This window comes from Gopherus evgoodei, chromosome 11 (genome assembly GCF_007399415.2).
Source record: "Gopherus evgoodei ecotype Sinaloan lineage chromosome 11, rGopEvg1_v1.p, whole genome shotgun sequence".
NCBI lineage: Eukaryota > Metazoa > Chordata > Testudines > Testudinidae > Gopherus > Gopherus evgoodei.
In genome coordinates, this window is record NC_044332.1 from 35,772,946 (window position 1) to 35,791,707 (window position 18,762).

At 40.6% G+C, this 18,762-nt stretch overlaps 1 protein-coding gene across 4 annotated transcripts in view; it reads left to right on the plus strand.

The window, feature by feature from the left end:
* CCDC141 (coiled-coil domain containing 141) overlaps window positions 1–18,762 on the plus strand; it is a 173,665-nt gene that overhangs the window by 73,616 nt on the left and 81,287 nt on the right. For all 4 annotated transcript variants that reach the window (XM_030580729.1, XM_030580732.1, XM_030580730.1 and 1 more), the window contains exon 9: window positions 11,682–11,854. In XM_030580729.1, the coding sequence (XP_030436589.1) occupies window positions 11,682–11,854 (173 nt within the window). The remainder of the gene's footprint in view (window positions 1–11,681; window positions 11,855–18,762) is intronic.

Consider the following 18,762-nt stretch of genomic DNA (forward strand, 5'->3'; position numbering starts at 1 on the left):
TAGAATGTCCTGCCTTTGTGAAAAGTAAGTGATGCTGCAAGAGTTTATGTTGATAGAGCTGTATTCATAATGTGCATTGTGTAATGCAATTTTTCCATGCAACTATTCTTATCTAAAAAGAAAAGATATGTACTTATCTCATTCTCTGTTTCACTGGTCAACAGGAGTATATGCAACAATTCTGTCATTCAATGGAGTGTAATTGTGGTGAAATGTGTACTACTGCGGAGAGCCTGAGGTCCAGGGCTCCAAGCAGTTTACCCAGGCAGCTAGAGGTGGCGACAATATCGGGCTAATGGGGCTCAGGATGTTCCAGACTTCATTGCAGGAGGGCTTAGAAAGAATTGAACTGCTTCAGGCAGTGGAACCCATTCAGGTCACCTACGTCCATGGGGACTGCTTGTTTTTAATTCCCTGAGGAGTAGGGTTCAGATGGGCTGACGTTAAGTGACACCCACCAACCTCTGTCCTGGCGTGAGATAGAAAAAAAAATTGTTCCCTCATGGGCTCCACAGAAGTATGAGGTGCATGGAACTTGCCCATGGCCAGGAAAAAATTATTGCTGGAGGCAATGAAGAGGTCAAATCATTGAACATGAGACTTGGGTTGTTGAGTCACGAATGGGTTGCTCAGAAGAAAATAAACTGGAGAGTAAATCCTGGGCATTGCTCCAGGGAGAAAAGTGTATCACAAGATAACAGTTCTTCGGTTCTGAGGTATTCTTGATGTCAGGTGCTTGAACCCTGCATGATGGAGCAGTGAAATTATGGCTGAGTCACACTAGCAGATGAATCTCGCTGGATCCACACAGAGTATAAGAGGTATTGAAGTAAACTGGTGAGACTCTGCTTTTGTTGTTAATAAAAAAGTCTAACCTTAGGAAGGCATTAAATTTGGACTATGTATACTGTGTGCACACCCTCTTCAAAGGCAGGGTGGAAACACCATCTGCTTTAGTCATAACCTTGTCAATAATTGCTGCTTACCAGACAGGATAAAAACCTCCAAAGGCTTGGACCAAGGTATAGCAGAGTTTTGCTGAAAAATCTTGTGCTATGCATAAACCTGTCAGAATGAACAAGTTCCACAAACGAGAACTGTCCACCCCGAAAACCCCACCTCTTTCAGAAACCTCTATCACTAGCAACCTGTGACACTATTTGATACTCAAGAACTTCTAAAACTAAGCAAAGGTTGTTCATAGATTGGATTATTCCATTTTGGGTATATTGAGAGGATTATATCCAGTTAGCAATTTAGTACTTGACCTTGTATGAGATCTGTTAATAAGGATTCCTGTAAAGTCCCACTTACTTCACTTGGAATTTTCCCAGGCACAGTGGCCTGTAGTAGTGGGTCCTGAAGCAAGATTGGGAATTTATTTTGGATTTTTTTACATGCATGTCTTTCTACTAGTTACCTCAAGTGCACTGATGGTTGGTTTGTTTGATGACAGACTACTGTATGACAGCTCCCGTTAATTTATTTTAGTCATCATAGTCAATGCTGTCATTGTATCTACAGTGGTGTAAGCTGATTATGTTCTCTCCATCTATGTTGCTTGCAGATAAAATAAGCACTGGAATTACTCCAGTAACAAAGGGCAGTATAAACAGTTCTTGAATGGTTTTCCTATGTGGTTATACATTTTCACGGCTGATATTGTCTCTGATTCTGCCTTACAGCCAGGGCCAGCTCCAGGCACCAGCATTCCAAGCTGGTGCTTGGGGCGGCAATCTTCAAGGGGCGGCACGTCCCTGTTGTTTTGCCCCTAGCAGCGTGCCGAATTGCCGCCGTGGACGGGGGGGGCAGTCCATGTGCCCTTAGGGTGGCACATGCGTTTCTGCAGTGGCGGCAATTCAGCAGCAGCTTCTATATTTAGCTGTCCGCCACAGCTTCAGCTAATTTGGTGCACTGCTTGGGGCAGCGAAAACTGTAGAGCCAGTCCTGCTTACAGCAGGCTATTAACTCTGTATCTTTTAGTTAAAATACGGTAAAGTGAAGCATTTGTCCTTTTGATGATTGTCTCTGTTTCTACAAACTCTAGTTTTGGAGAATCTCAATTTTTACTGTGTGACAGAGATCATAGACAATATTTAGTTTTTCTCCCTCTTTTCTTTTTCTGTTTGTGTGTGAATGTGTATTATAGGCAGGGCTGGTAGTGTCACCTATTATTAAGGTTACCGGACACTTCCCATAAGATTCTGTTTTCAGTTGCTTATAATACCTGTTTGGGCTGAAATTTTATGTGCCAGCTATCTGCTTTTTTTTCTTTTTTAATTTCATCCAAACAGTTCCACCGTTTCCAAAAATAAAAATGCTAGGGAAGAATAAGTTATTTTGCCCATGTTAAAAAACTCTTTGAAAGGTTCTAGTGCCCCCATGCATTAGAACAAGGATTTCAGTTCGGGCAGGGGTGTGGTCTTTGTGTCAAGGATTTACCTTTTTGTTTGTGAAAATCTACCCAAAGTTTGACAATTTATAAGCTATTGAAAAATCACACTTTACCCATGTTCAGTGGAAAGATTTTAGATTATAACAGCTGCATTTCTTGAAGTGCTACAAACATAAGTACTCTGAGAAATCAGGCCTTACATATCTCATATTGGGCCCTCCAAATTAGTGGAAACATTTTGGCTTTAATCTCACTGTGTCTCAGTTCCCCAAGCGTAAAATATTTGTGTAAATCTCTGACAATATTCAGAACAAAACTGTTGGGTAGACGGATTTCTATTACACAACCGATCTGAGCTTACTCTAGGGAATCATAAACGGGTCCACATTTAAAATGTCCACATGGACCTGAAGAAGAGCTCTGTGTACCTTGAAAGTTTGTCTGTTTCACCAACAGAAGTTGGTCCAATAAAATATATTACCTCACCACCATGTCTCTCTAATATCCCGGGACCAACATGGCTACAACAACACTGCAAATTATCTGAAGTTTGTCATGTGCATTTGGACTATGGATATTTCATGTCTGTATTTTTCCTCCTCACTTTTCCAGGCCTGTATAGCACAATACATTTGCATCCACTCAACTAGCTAAGGTGGGAAGAGGATAAAAAGTAATACAGCAGCTCTCAGTAACCAAAACAGCTTCTTCATCTTCTCTTGAGCGAAAGGCATTATTGGACCCCTATTTTTTTGTTCTGAGCTTTTCCACTGACCTTTATGGGAGTCACTTAAACAGTCTGTGCTTCATTCTCCCTATCTCTAAAATAGGGTTAAAAATGTCCATCTCATAGGGGTTTGCAAGGGTTAATTAATGTTTTGTTAATGCTATGAAGTCCTTTGATTAAAGGAACTAGAGGAATATGTGAATTATTATCAATCTAACTGTTTAATGTTAATGCTGATGTTTGAAAAAAGACTGCAGTGGACACGAGGTTGCTTTTGCACAGTTAATTTAAAGAATTTGCAAAGCTCTTGAAACCACAGTGAAATAGAAAGGGTATAGGCTGCCAACCAGCACTGCATCTGCCATGGAACACTCAACCCAGATAATGTGAGTGAACCATGGCTTCCCATTTGTGACTGACACTGAACATGGGATAAATATGAATCTCTGTATAGCAGCCATAACTTGATGTAGTTAGCAAGATGGAGTTGAGAATGCAGACAGCGCAACCCTATGGGATTATCTGACAGCCTGGATGAGTCAGATTGAGGGACTTTGACAGCACTTAAATCTGGCTAGTAAGGGAGCTGCAGAGACCACCTGATTTTTCAGCTGGTCCTTTTTCAAAAAAGTCACCCACCCAGCTGCCATTCTGTTCAAATTCCTCCTTGAGAAATATAACATGACAGTGATAATATGTATTTTTTACTTTACATTTCCCCCATTGATCTTTATCAAGAAACAAATATATCAGCTGATTAGTTATACAGGCTCTCAATACTTACATAAAATCTGACAGTCAGAGGCCTTTTCCTTCTGCCTTTTTAACTACCTATGTTTGTTCTGGAGTGCTGTATACCTTTCTTTTGGTTTCTAAATTTAATCTCTTCAATACGGTCTTCAAGAATAAAATTCCTTATGTAATGAATGTTACACACAATAAGCAAATCCTGTTGATTCCTGGGCTCATGCCAGGTGCTCAGTTCTGCAGAAGAATCTTGAATATGTCTTTAAAGTGCCAAAACTGTGCTTCATTATTGCTTTGAGCTAGTGGCAATTGAATTTCTTTATGTTAAGCACAGGTGAAAAGGATTTCACATTTTTGGACAAGGGTCCTCCTGAGTACCTATCATCACTTCCTTCAGATGGGACAAGAGGTTATTGAATTGTTTGTTCATAAAAAATGTTCTTAATTAAATCATGGTAACTTCAAGTTATTAGTGTTGAATTGTTCATTCTGCAAAGAAAATGGTCTAAAAGAGGCAGTAAAACAGTATTTGTTCAATTGCAATCTTCTCTGTTGCGCTCCTCTTGATGAATATTCCAACAAAAGATTTACACCTTCTATAAGAGTGAGTCCCAGTTACTGTAGCTCTGTATTCCTTCACTTGAGTCAGTTTGCATGTCATCTCCAGGTATACATTGTCCTGCTAATCAGAGTTAAACAAGAGAAACTGTTAATAAATCTCTTAAAGTTTACTATACTATCTCAATACTGAATTAAAATAATTTTCAGTAAGAAAATTAACTCAGTTTGTGGCAGTACCTGTACAAAACTTTATCTCACCAACTGAAGCTTAAGGATTGATTATGGCATCTCCTTGCACAGCAGTGCTGAGGGTGAAGGATTCTTTCTGACCTTCTTATTGGTGCTTGCTTTGTGCCTAAGCTGCTTCTATTACTGTGAGTTTCTTCCAATGCTGTGAATTCCTCTTCTGTTGTGCATTTAGTGTTTTCCATTCTTCATTATGGAATGAGCTGCTTTTTTTTTGTTCCCTCTCATCTGTCTTTCCATGACTGCCTCAGTTTCAAGGTTTTTTGTCCACTTTTTTCCTCAGCTTCAGTGGTGATGAAGAGCTTATCTCTTAGGTGTTTAGGTAAATTCAAGTATCAGGGCTTGTCATTTCTCCACTGACTCAGCACCTGATGGACTGGTCTCAGTTGCTTCTTTAGTTCAGGCATAATATGCTGTAGCAGTCTGGCTGAGAAAGCTCTTAGAAATCTCTGTGAAATTTTACTTTTAAAAATTTTATTTGGTACATTTGTTTTTATGTCCTTCCACTTCCATAAATGTTTTAAGAATCTTTGCAGTGCTCTTTCAAACAAGTAAAACATTAGTCTGTATCAAAGTCCATTTCCTTTACGATATTGCTCTGTAAAGTACACATATTTTAAAATAATGTTTTCAAAAGTAGCTTCTTTTATTAAACAATCCTTCAGGAGTCATCTTGCTTCTTTCTAAAACCTTAAATCAATAGCATTCTTCAGCCAGTTAAAGCCAATAGGACTGTTCCCCTGTGTAAAGCTAAGTATGTGTGTGTTTGCAGGATCAGGGCCTAAATTTGGTGAACATTGTATAAACATGCAATTTAGTTAGTTAGTTTTCCATTTAACAAATATACACCTCTCCATTCCCATTATATTAATTTTTTTCTTTTGTGCATAAGTTAAATATGTTAAATGGGAAATTAATTCTGTTGGAAGTTCTCCACATGAGAAACACAATAGAAGAGATCATAATAGAACTAACACACTGTTTTTGAATATTTTGAACATAATGGCGTTGCACAGCAAACAAAATTTGTGAGCAAAAATTGAGTAGAGTGGGAATACTCATTGTATTAGTCTGGGAGCTTAATGTTGTAACTGAGAACATAATTTGGCCTGTGTTGTCTGTATTATTAATTATAATGAGTGAACTGAAACTTTAAGATCCCAGTCTAAATTTACAGGACTTAGAGAAAAAATTGGATCTCTCTGCTTGCCGTATTAGATATAAAAGCCTATAAAAAGGAAAGCAGCATGGAATGCTGCAACACTATTTGTAATCAGTTTTCAAAATCATTATTTCAGATAATAAGGGGCAGGATTTGGTTAGAGCCGGTTGGGAATTTTCTGGCAAAATGGTATTTGTAGGGAATATACCAGTTTCAACAAAACTTCCATCAGGAAAGTTTTCTCAGGTTGAGGATAGAATTTCTGATCACAGCCAAAAAGAGAGAGACTCTGCTAAGAATAACCAATAGCCCAGTGGTTAGGGCCCTCACCTGGGAGATAGAGGTTTTAGCCCATAACCTGAATCAGGAAGTGGGTCTCTCTCAATCTCTCCTTTTGAAGCTGCTCTGCTTTGGATAGCTAATTCAATGTTCACTGGAACATGGACTTGAAGCTGCATCACCCAGATCCCATTAGTGATTGCCCTAACCACTGGGCTATAGCGTAAGTCTCTTTCTCACTAGCCCAATGCATATTTCATTTTTATTTATGCAAAGAGCGCCAACAGAGGAGACAGACTGAGACTGACTAAAACTTGGTGGTTAGGGCACTGAACTGGTATGTGGGAGGATGACAGATCAGTGGCACTGCTGTGGGCACCCACAATACGCCAATATCTTTATGGCCTACCTGGAACAACGCTTCCTCAGCTCTCGTCCACTCATGCCCCTCCTCTACCTACGCTACATTGATGACATCTTCATCATCTGGACCCATGGGAAGGAGATGCTGGAAAAATTCCACCACAATTTCAACTGCTTCCACCCCACCATCAACCTCAGCCTGGAACAATCTACACGGGAGGTCCACTTTCTTGACACCATGGTGCAAATAAGTGATGGTCACATTAACACCACCCTATATTGAAAACCTACCAACCGCTATGCCTACCTTCATGCCTCCAACTTCCATCCTGGACACATCACACGATCCATTATCTACAGCCAAGCACTGAGGTACAACCGCATCTGCTCTAACCCCTCAGACAGAGACCAACACCTACAAAATCTCCACCAAGCATTCTCAAAACTACAATACCCGCACGAGGAAATAAGGAAACAGAACAACAGAGCCAGATGTGTACCCAGAAGCCTCCTACTGCAAGACAAACCCAAGAAAGAAACCAACAGGACTCCACTGGCCATCACATACAGCCCTCAGCTAAAACCCCTCCAACGCATCATCAAGGATCTACAACCCATCCTGGACAATGATCCCACACTTTCACAGGCCTTGGGTGGCAGGCCAGTCCTTGCCCACAGACAACCTGCCAACCTGAAACATATTCTCATCAGTAACCGCACACCGCACCATAATAACTCTAGCTCAGGAACCAATCCATGCAACAAACCTCGATGCCAACTCTGCCCACATATCTACACCAGCGACACCATCACAGGACCTAACCAGATCAGCCACACCATCACTGGTTCATTCACCTGCACATCCATCAATGTAATATACGGCATCATATGCCAGCAATGCCCCTCTGCTATGTACATCGGCCAAACTGGACAGTCTCTAAGGAAAAGGATAAATGGACACAAATCAGACATTAGGAATGGCAATATACAAAAACCTGTAGGAGAGCACTTCAACCTCCCTGGCCACACTATAGCAGACCTTAAGGTGGCCATCCTGCAGCAAAAAAACTTCAGGACCAGACTTTAAAGAGAAAATTGACACCATCAGCTCAGGATTGAACAAAGACTGTGAATGGCTTGCCAATTACAGAACCAGTTTCTCCTCTCTTGGTTTTCACACTTCAACTGCTAGAATAGGGCCTCATCCTCCCTGATTGAACTGACCTCGTTATCTCTAGCTTGCTAGCATATATATACCTGCCCCTGGAAATTTCCACCACATGCATCTGAAGAAGTGGGTATTCACCCACGAAAGCTCATGCTCCAAAACGTCTGTTAGTCTATAAGGTGCCACAGGATTCTTTGCTGCTTTTACAGATCCAGACTAACACGGCTACCCCTCTGATACTTGACACCATGCAAGGCACTGCATTTAGCCGTATGGAATGGAAATCCATCAACCTCATGAAGAAACTTGCACAAATACAGACAGATATCATCTTCCTTTCGAAATGCAAACGGATGGACATCATACCAAATGGACTAAAGGTAAAAAATCCACTGCTATCTACATACTACACAGACCACAGTGAGAGATTATGCCATACTCTATCAAAAAAACTGAGGAACCACCTGATCAGCATCCTATACAGCAAACAGGAAAACATCAAAAAAGAGCTCTCCAACCTGGAGACTCTCATTAATAACCAAACTTCTATACAAACGGACTTCACTAGAATAAGACAGGAGATCTACATTACTCACTTCACCTCTCTACAAAGGAAAAAGGACTGTAAGCTGTCTAAACTCCTACCTGCCACATGGGACCACAACCGTGGTACCCCTAATCCACCCAGCAATATTGTCAATCTATCCAACTACACACTCAGCCCAGAAGAAAAGTCTGTCCGATCTCGGGGACTCTCTTTCTGCCCTGCCACCCCCACCAACGTGATACAGTTCTGTGGGGATCTGGAAGCCTACTTTCGCCGTCTCCGACTCAAAGAATACTTCCAGGACAACACTGAACAGTGCACTGATACACAGGTGCCCTCCCACCAACAGCACAAGAAGAAGAACTCCACATGGACTCCTCCTGAGGGTCGAAATGACAGTCTGGACCTATACATTGAATGCTTCTGCCGGCGTGCACAGGCAGAAATCGTGGAACAACAACATCGCTTGCCTCACAACCTAAGTCGTGCAGAACGCAATGCCATCCACAGCCTCAGAAACCACCCTGACATTATCATCAAAGAGGTTGATAAAGGAGGTGCCATTGTCATCATGAACAGGTCTGACTACCAAAAGGAGGCCGCCAGACAACTCTCCAATACCAAATTCTACAGGCCACTTCCCTCAGATCCCACTGAGGAATACACTAAGAAACTACAGCATCTACTCAGGACACTCCCTACACTAACACCAGAAGAAATCAACATACCCCTAGAGCCCCGACCAGGGTTATTCTATCTACTACCCAAGATCCACAAACCCGGAAATCCTGGACGCCCCATCATCTCGGGCATTGGCACTCTCACTGAAGGACTGTCTGGATATATGGACTCTCTACTCAGACCCTATGCCACCAGCACTCCCAGCTATCTCCGTGACACCACTGATTTCCTGAGGAAACTACAATGCATTGGTCACCTCCCAAAAAACACCATCCTAGCCACCATGGATGTAGAGGCTCTCTACACAAACATCCCACACACAGATGGAATACAAGCTGTCAGGAACACTATCCCTGATGATGCCACAGCACAACTGGCTGCTGAGCTCTGTGCCTTTATACTTACACACAACTATTTCAAATTTGATGACAATATATATCTCCAGATCAGTGGCACTGCTATGGGCACCCGCATGGCCCCACAATATGCCAATATCTTTATGGCCGACCTGGAACAACGCTACTCAGCTCTCGTCCACTCACGCCCCTTCTCTACCTAAGCTACATTGATGACATCTTCATCATCTGGACCCATGGGAAGGAGACTCTGGAAAAATTCCACCACGATTTCAACAGCTTCCACCCCACCATCAACCTCAGCCTGGAACAATCTACACGGGAGGTCCACTTTCTTGACACCATGGTGCAAATAAGTGATGGTCACATTAACACCATCCTATACCGAAAACCTACCGACCGCTATGCCTACCTTCATGCCTCCAGCTTCCATCCTGGACACATCACACGATCCATTGTCTACAGCCAAGCACTGAGGTACAACCGCATCTGCTCTAACCCCTCAGACAGAGACCAACACCTACAAAATCTCCACCAAGCATTCTCAAAACTACAATACCCGCACGAGGAAATAAGGAAACAGAACAACAGAGCCAGATGTGTACCCAGAAGCCTCCTACTGCAAGACAAACCCAAGAAAGAAACCAACAGGACTCCACTGGCCATCACATACAGCCTCCGCTAAAACCCCTCCAACGCATCATCAAGGATCTACAACCCATCCTGGACAATGATCCCACACTTGCACAGGCCTTGGGTGGCAGGCCAGTCCTTGCTCACAGACAACCTGCCAACCTGAAACATATTCTCACTAGTAACTGCACACCGCACCATAATAACTCTAGCTCAGGAACCAATCCATGCAACAAACCTCGATGCCAACTCTGCCCACATATCTACACCAGCGACACCATCACAGGACCTAACCAGATCAGCCACACCATCACTGGTTCATTCACCTGCACATCCACCAATGTAATATACGCCATCATGTGCCAGCAATGCCCCTCTGCTATGTACATCGGCCAAACTGGACAGTCTCTAAGGAAAAGGATAAATGGACACAAATCAGACATTAGGAATGGCAATATACAAAAACCTGTAGGAGAGCACTTCAACCTGCCTGGCCACACTATAGCAGACCTTAAGGTGGCCATCCTGCAGCAAAAAAGCTTCAGGACCAGACTTCAAAGAGAAACTGCTGAGCTTCAGTTCATCTGCAAATTTGACACCATCAGCTCAGGATTGAACAAAGACTGTGAATGGCTTGCCAACTATAGAACCAGTTTCTCCTCTCTTGGTTTTCACACCTCAACTGCTAGAACAGGGCCTCATCCTCCCTGATTGAACTGACCTCGTTATCTCTAGCTTGCTTGCTAGCATATATATACCTGCCCCTGGAAATTTCCACCAAATGCATCTGAAGAAATGGGTATTCACCCACGAAAGCTCATGCTCCAAAACATCTGTTAGTCTATAAGGTGCCACAGGATTCTTTGCTGATCTTACATGTGGAACTTAGTTAATGATTCTGTTGGTAATGAATTTGCTAGAACAGATCACTTGGATCACTTTCTGTAGTACTGCACTAAGCATTTTCTTCATAATTGTCACTACAACCTAATCCTGGGATCATGTCCTAGGTCCTAGTGTTAGAGCAATTACACTTTTTTTCTGCTTTGTTAACTGAGTTTCTTCTGAGGTTGCATAACTATAAAATATCTACTAGCAGAGAATATTTCCCTGGTAAGGTAAAGCCAATTATGGGCATTTTGGACTTGGCACATTTCTATTTATCTAATAATATTTGTGCATTAACATAATCTTTTCTTGCCTGTGTCTGTTGTCTTTTCTAAGTCATTGTGCCCCATTTGCTCCTTGCTTGTGAAATAGAAACTTTTGCTTGTGCAATGGGAAAATAGATAATATGAATAATACCAACTACCTGATATGGAAAATTTGTTTCCCCTGCTTCTCAAAATAAGAGTTCAGTGGGACTTAACTCTTGTATATACCCTGGATGAATTTTAAACACAAAAACACAGGATTTGTAATAAATTTGGGTCTATGTACCATACATTTTTTGATGAGTGTGCCAAAGGTCCAGTAATACATGGGGTTCTAAAATATTTTCATCTACATTGCTCAAGCCACTTTGGCTGAGACTCAGAATCACACTGCTCTGATTATTTCTAGAAAACAGATTCTGCTTTTAAACTCAAAATCTGATCCTGGTCTCATGTACTCCCACATAACTCTGTAGACTTCAGCGGGGTTACACCTGTTTATTCCTTTGTGCACTCTAAATGAGATCAGAATCAGGTCCTAAATTAAGTTAGTAGTGATCATTTTTGGAAAAACATCGAGTGTCCATCTAATACATTTGCTTTGTACAAAATAAATGTATATTATAAATAGAAATACTGAAAAAGTGTGTTTCATTTGGCAGGCATTTGATGTTCTTGGAGGTATTGAAGCTTACCTTAAGCTCCTTAACTCAGAGGGTTTAAGTTTGCCTATCTTGGCAATGAAGCATGAGGAATTACAGGGAGAAATTAAAGACTGCACAGCTGATGCTTTGCAGAAGGGAAAAGCCTTCGTTAGTAAAGGAGATTCCCACAGGTGAGTAAAAAGTGGTCTATTGCTCCATATTTTTCAACTGTTTCAGATCTTCCACTAACCTGATCAAGGATAAAAACTCATTTAGGGCCAGTCTGTGCCCAGTAACTCTTTGTGCATGGGGCTAGGTCTCAGTGGCATGACTGAGTCCGAAAAATTTGTCATTGTTTTTCTTCACTGATATAATTTGAACAGATTGCTTTGTCTCTTGTCACAAGATTTTTACAACTGTATGCACTATAACATAAATTATATACATCAAATGCTATATTAGTGCACGTGGCTGCAATTATGTCAGCGAAATATTTAGGAAAAGACAGTCTGGTCAAGATAAAATAAAATAAAATGTCAACAGGTGGTCATTTTTATAACCCCAAATGCACATTGTAAGACCATTTAAAGCCTACCTGTATATTACATTTAATAATTAATAACTTAATATAACAGATGAACATAATACATATTCAGCTAAATGTAAGAATATGTACAGTTTCTCTGCTTCTTAGTGACCTTCATTTATTAATAAAATAACCTTTCTTTTCCCCCATCTATTGTTAATAGCAAGAATGGTGTAACTCTATGGACCTGAGTGGAGTTACTCCTGATTTACACCAGTGTAACTTGGATCAAAATCCAAGTTGATTGTTTCCTATTCTTCACAACTTGGTAGGAGATTGATGTAATGGTAATTAGCCATTCCAGGGCTGTAGAAAGCTTTGTTTCAGTGGGGGAACTTCAAAATCTATGTAGGAACTGTAATCGCTTCAAGATCCTGTGCTATCACTTACAAACAAACAAACAAAACCCTAGCAACATTGCACTGACTTTCATCCAAAGGGGGCTCTCTAGTCCTACTGCATTCTGTGAGTAGCTCCCACTGGAGTTAATTAAAGCTTTGAGCCAGGCAAAGAGAGCCTATAATAAGTTCAATGACTTTACCCATAACACACACAGCTGGTTTTATTGTTCTTGCTGCTGCTTTAACACCTGCTGGTATTTAAACAGATAAGCAGAATAGAAGAAAGGGTTTTCCTCGACTTGCTTTCATTTCAGTGGTTTTCTGAAGCCAGCAGCAACCACAGACCCCGGTGGCAGCAGATACAATGTAAACGGTATTCCACATTGCATGGCTTTCTAACACAGCCTTGATTGATGGTATGGAGTCTGCAGACCTTGTGAGAATGGATCCATAAAATCACTGCAGCCATTAACTTTCTCTCTCCTTTTTAAACATATTCACTGTGTTTGAGTACTCTGCTTCAGACTAGAAGCCCATGTCGCAGTGCTGGGATATTGAAACCTCAGGGCAGGTCGAGAAGGAAAGTGACAAATTGACATGAAGTAATTACGTTAGAGGTTTGCGGTGAAATTAAATAAAAATCCCCCTGTATAGGCAATACTAATAGCAGCAGTGCCAATATGTCCTACTATTTGCTGTAGGCATGTTTCCTTGCTGAAAGAAAACAAACTCTTTTCCAGGGACCTTAAGTTAAAACTTCATATCCAAGTTAACCATCCTTTATGGTATTAATATTTTAGTTTTTGAGCATCCAAAGTTGTGCTCGACATTTTACAAACAAATAAGAAAGATGTGGTTTCTGCCTAGAAGACCTTACGATTTAAATATGATAAAACACAACAAGTGAGAGCAACAAACAATATGTGAAGTGAAGGTTTAAGCAACAGAGTCACAAGAGGTCACTCAAGTTAATTATACACATCTTAATAGTTTATCAAAATATGTACATTTTGAATATTGAAATTTTCCATATCCTAGCTTTTAAACAAAAACAGACACCTCCCACTTTCTCAAGAAAGAAAACAAAAAACACATCTTCTGTTTTTCCTCCTTCCCCTGCTCATTTCCCTCCAAACCTGACAAGTTCACTTACTACCTAGTTTTAACCTTCCCCTACACTGAATCAGCCTTTATTTATGTTCTATCATCATTCATTATCTGAGACCAAAGTGATCAAATGCAGGTGCCAGAGTTAGATTTCTAAATCTGCATTTGGGCACCTAAATCAAAGTAGCTTGGTTTTCAAAGGGCTGAGTACCTAAAGCATCCATGCTGCTGGTGCTTAACGCCTCTTAAAAGAGAGCAACTTTTATATAGATGCCTAAATATGGGTTTGGGAACTTAATTTTTTAGGCATCCAGGTTTGGAAATGTTGGTCTAATACACTAGCTTTCTTCTTCCCCACCATACACTCCGAAGAGCAGCTCTCAGAGTCAGGAACTGATGACATCAGAGGGGTGCACAGAAGGTACTACCTTTATGGTGCTCCTGGCAGCCAGTCCTTACATGTCATCTTCAAGATAAGTCACTGCCTCCAGAAATATTTTGAGCTCTAACTAACATGATGCTTCTGAAAGGAGAGCAGGGAAGTCTTCCCTCTTGGTCATTATGAAACCAGTGTGCTATTGGAGGTGCCATCTTTCAAATGAGAAATAAAAGCTGAGTTCTGACTACTCATCTTGGGAGACTGGCTAGTACTTAGATCACCCAGGACAGGACAGTTTCTATGAGTAGCTAAGGGCCTATAGGAGTGCTGTGTCAGGAAAAGGGAGAGATTTTTGGTGGGATTATGTTTGCCGAAAGTAAGTAATGAGTGCTTCTCCCCACCCACTTGACATAAGATCCCTTAGTTACTTGGTGTTCAGAAGAGAAAAGGATTTGGAGATGGAAGGATTCTTTTTTGTGACAGGTGAGTGAGAAGATTTAGAGGGAGCTGAGGTAAGGATACTGCAGGGAACAGGAGAGAGACAGCAGCTGAGCTCACCTGAGTTCCATCATTTACCTAGAATCTCAAAGACTTGTACTCTTGTCTTTATGGTATGGACTTTAAAGGTTCTATGGAACTTTCAACAAGTGTTCAGGGTGATAGTCCCAAATTTCAGCTTGTGTAATTATATTCCTTCCTAAATTCACTCTATTCCTTCAACTGGATATAAAGTATTCTTCCTAGTTTCCTCTCTCGGGCTGTTGTCAAATGTCTCTGTCCTGTGTTAAACAGCAGTTACTACATTTCAGTCCAGAGATGGCTGCTTTACTGTGGTGAGTGAAATGATCCCTGTATAGGGCATATCATTTTCAAAGTGTTTTTGAATTCTTCAGTATGAGAGTCCTAGGGTGAAATCCTAGCCCCAGGGAAGTCCATGGGAATTTTGCCATTAGAGTCAATGGGGCCTGGATTTTACTTCTAGAGTCCTGGATAGAGCCAAACTTAATACAATATACTAAGAAACCAGGTTTTCTAAAATAAAATATTGGGAGTCAAGGACAGAGAGTAGAAGGGGAAGGAAATTTTAATTTCCCATCAGAAAGACAGTAAAAATAAAGGTCCAGTTAGGAAAGGAAATATAAAAGAATGACCAATGCAAGAGGAGAAACAAAGAGACAGTGTTTTTACAGAAACATACATGGGAATCTCTGTTAGGGCTTAGTCCAGCATGAGGGTATTGAAGAAGTTTAGTCGTATGTTTAAGTGGCTGCTTTGTTATACAAAGGAAAAGAAAGGTGTATTCTGCTGATGTAATAGATAGTTAGCTGTCAAGTGCTTACCACCAGAGAAGCAGCCAATAGAAATTTATGTGGAATTTGAATGCAGGTTGCAGCTCCCTGAAAGAGTAATTGGAACAGAATAGTAGAGACTGTGCCAGCAATGCCCCTCTGCCATGTACATTGGCCAAACCCCCTACTTGGTAAGGCAATGCCCATCTTTTCATGTACTGTAGATATATGTACCTACTATTGTATTTTCCATTCCATGCGTGTGATGAAGTGGGTTCTAGCCCACAAAAGCTTATGCCCAAATGAATGTTTTAGTCTCTAAGGTGCTACAAGGACTCCTCATTGGTTTTGTTGATACAGACTAACATGGCTACCTCTCTGAATCAAATAGATTAAAAAAATCCAATTCAGATTTTTGTTTCAAATGAGACTATTGGTAGAACATAGTTACTGATTTCATGTGTTTCTATTTTTTAAATTAAAGCTGTTGAAGATACAGTTGCGCTGTAGAAAATGCATTTTATATTAACTCAGAATGTCTTCAATCAGTTGAATTTTGTCTGTTAAGAAAACCGTTGTTATCATCCTGCCCAGTCTGTCTGTCTATCAGTAGTTTAAGATTTTCCCTCATTTCATTGCCGATTAAACTCATTTTCGCCATGTCATAAATTAATTATTTGTACTAAAGGTATGCAGAATCAGTAGTACTTTCCAAGATTTTATTAAGCTCTAAATAATCATCTGCAGGAGGCATAACCTTCATCTCTATTAGTGTTTGAAGGAGCTACACTGATAAATTAAAAGGAATTTCTCTTCTTTAAGAAATGTTGAAATAGAGGGACAACTTTTTATAAATTTAAGGTTACACTGAAAAATAAGAGGTTACAAGTATGACGAGAAATTAATTTGCAAAATTCTAAAAACTTATTCCATAAATAATGTCCTTTTTTTGATCTTGGATTTCCTACAGTCCACATTTTCTCACCAAATTCAGTCTAATGCCATACTCCATGCATTCTCCCCTTCTGAGGAAGAGTAGAAGGGAGTACAGCAAAATAGAGACAATGGATTTCAGGAAGGCAGATTTTGGTGAGCTCAGAGAGCTGATAGGTAAGGTCCCATGGGAATCAAAACTGAGGGGAAAAGCAACTGAGGAGAGTTGGCAGTTTTTCAAAGGGACACTATTAAGGGCCCAAAAGCAAACTATTCCGTTGGGTAGGAAAGATAGAAAAAGGGGCAAAAAACCACCTTGGCTTAACCATGATCTAAAAAATAAGAAGGACTCATATAAAAAATGGAAACTAGGACAGATTACAAAGGATGAATATAGGCAAACAACTCAGGAATGCAGGGGCAAGATTTGAAAGGCAAAGGCACAAAATGAGCTCAAACTAGCTACAGGAATAAAGGGAAAGAAGAAGATTTTTATCAATACATTAGAAGCAAGAGGAAGACCAAGGACAGGATAGGCCCACTGCTCAGTGAGGAGGGAGAAACAGTAACAGGAAACTTGGAAATGGCAAAGATGCTTAATGACTTCTTTGTTTCGGTTTTCACCGAGAAGTCTGAAGGAATGCCTAACATAGTGAATGCTAATGGGAAGGGGTAGGTTTAGAAGATAAAATAAAAAAAAACAAGTTAAAAATCACTTAGAAAAGTTAGATGCCTGCAAGTCACCAGGGCCTGATCAAATGCATCCTAGAATACTCAAGGAGCTAACAGAGGAGGTATCTGAGCCTCTAGCTATTATCTTTGGAAAATCATGGGAGACAGGAGAGATTCCAGAAGACTGGAAAAGGGCAAATATAATGCCCATCTATAAAAAGGGAAATAAAAACAACCCAGGAAACTACAGGCCAGTTAGTTTAACTTCTGTGTCAAGGAAGATAATGGAGCAAGCAATTAAGGAAATCATCTGCAAACACTTGGAAGATGGTAAGGTGATAGGGAATAGCCAGCATGGATTTGTAAAGAACAAATCATGTCAAACAAATCTGATAGCTTTTTTTGATAGGATAATGAGTCTTGTGGATAACGGAGAAGCAGTGGATGTGGTATACCTAGACTTTAGTAAGGCATTTGATACAATCTCGCATGATATTCTTATCAATAAACTAGGCAAATACAACTTAGATGGGGCTAATATAAAGTAGATGCATAACTGGCTGGATAATTGTACTCAGAAAGTAGTTATTAATGGTTCCCAATCCTGCCTGAAAGGTATAATAAGTGGGGTTCTGCAGGGGTCTGTTTTGGGATTGGCTCTGTTCAATATTTTCATCAGCGACTTAGATATTGGCATAGAAAGTATGCTTATTAAGTTTTCAGATGATACTAAACTGGGAGGGATTGCAACTGCTTTGGAGGGTAGGATAATAATTCAAAACGATCTGGACAAATTAGAGAAATGGTCTGAGGTAAACAGGATGAAGTTTAACAAAGACAAATGCAAAGTGCTCCAATTAGGAAGGAACAATCAGTTTCACACATACAGAATGGGGAGAGACTGTCTAGGAAGGAGTATGGCAGAAAGGGATCTCGGGGTTATAGTGGACCACAAACTAAATATGAGTCAACAGTGTAATGCTGTTGCAAAAAAAGCAAATGTGATTCTGGGGTGCATTAACAGGTGTATTGTGAGCAAGACACAAGAAGTCATTCTTCTGCTCTACTCTGCGCTGGTTAGGCCTCAGCTGGAGTATTGTGTCCAGTTCTGGGCACCACATTTCAAGAAAGATGTGGAAAAATTGGAGAGGGTCCAGAGAAGAGCAACAAGAATGATTAAAGGTCTTGAGAACATGATCTATGAAGGAAGGCTGAAAGAATTGGGTTTGTTTAGTTTGAAAAAGAGGAGACTGAGAGGGGACATGATAGCAGTTTTCAGGTATCTAAAAGGGTGTCATAAGGAGGAGGGAGAAAACTTGTTCACCTTAGCTTCTAAGGATAGAAAAAGAAGCAATGGGCTTAAATTGCAGCAAGGGAGGTTTAGGCTGGACATTAGGAAACAGTTCCTAACTGTCAGGGTGGTTAAACACTGGAATAAATTGCATAGGGAGGTTGTGGAATCTCCATCTCTGGAGATATTTAAGAGTATGTTAGATAAATGTCTATCCAGGATGGTCTAGACAGTATTTGGTCCTGCCATGAGGGCAAGGGACTGAACTCAATGACCTCCCGAGGTCCCTCCCAGTCCTAGAATCTATGAATCTAGATAGGCATGGTTGATCGAGTATTCCTCAGCTTCAGTCAAGATGGCTGAACTTGGTCTTCTGAATCACTGGAACTGACCGTATATAAATAGTTGAATCAAGATAAGTACATTAGGAAGTCAGCAGAGATTAAATTGACAAAGTTCACACTTTAGAAGTATTCATCTTCTAAATTTTGGATTTATTTA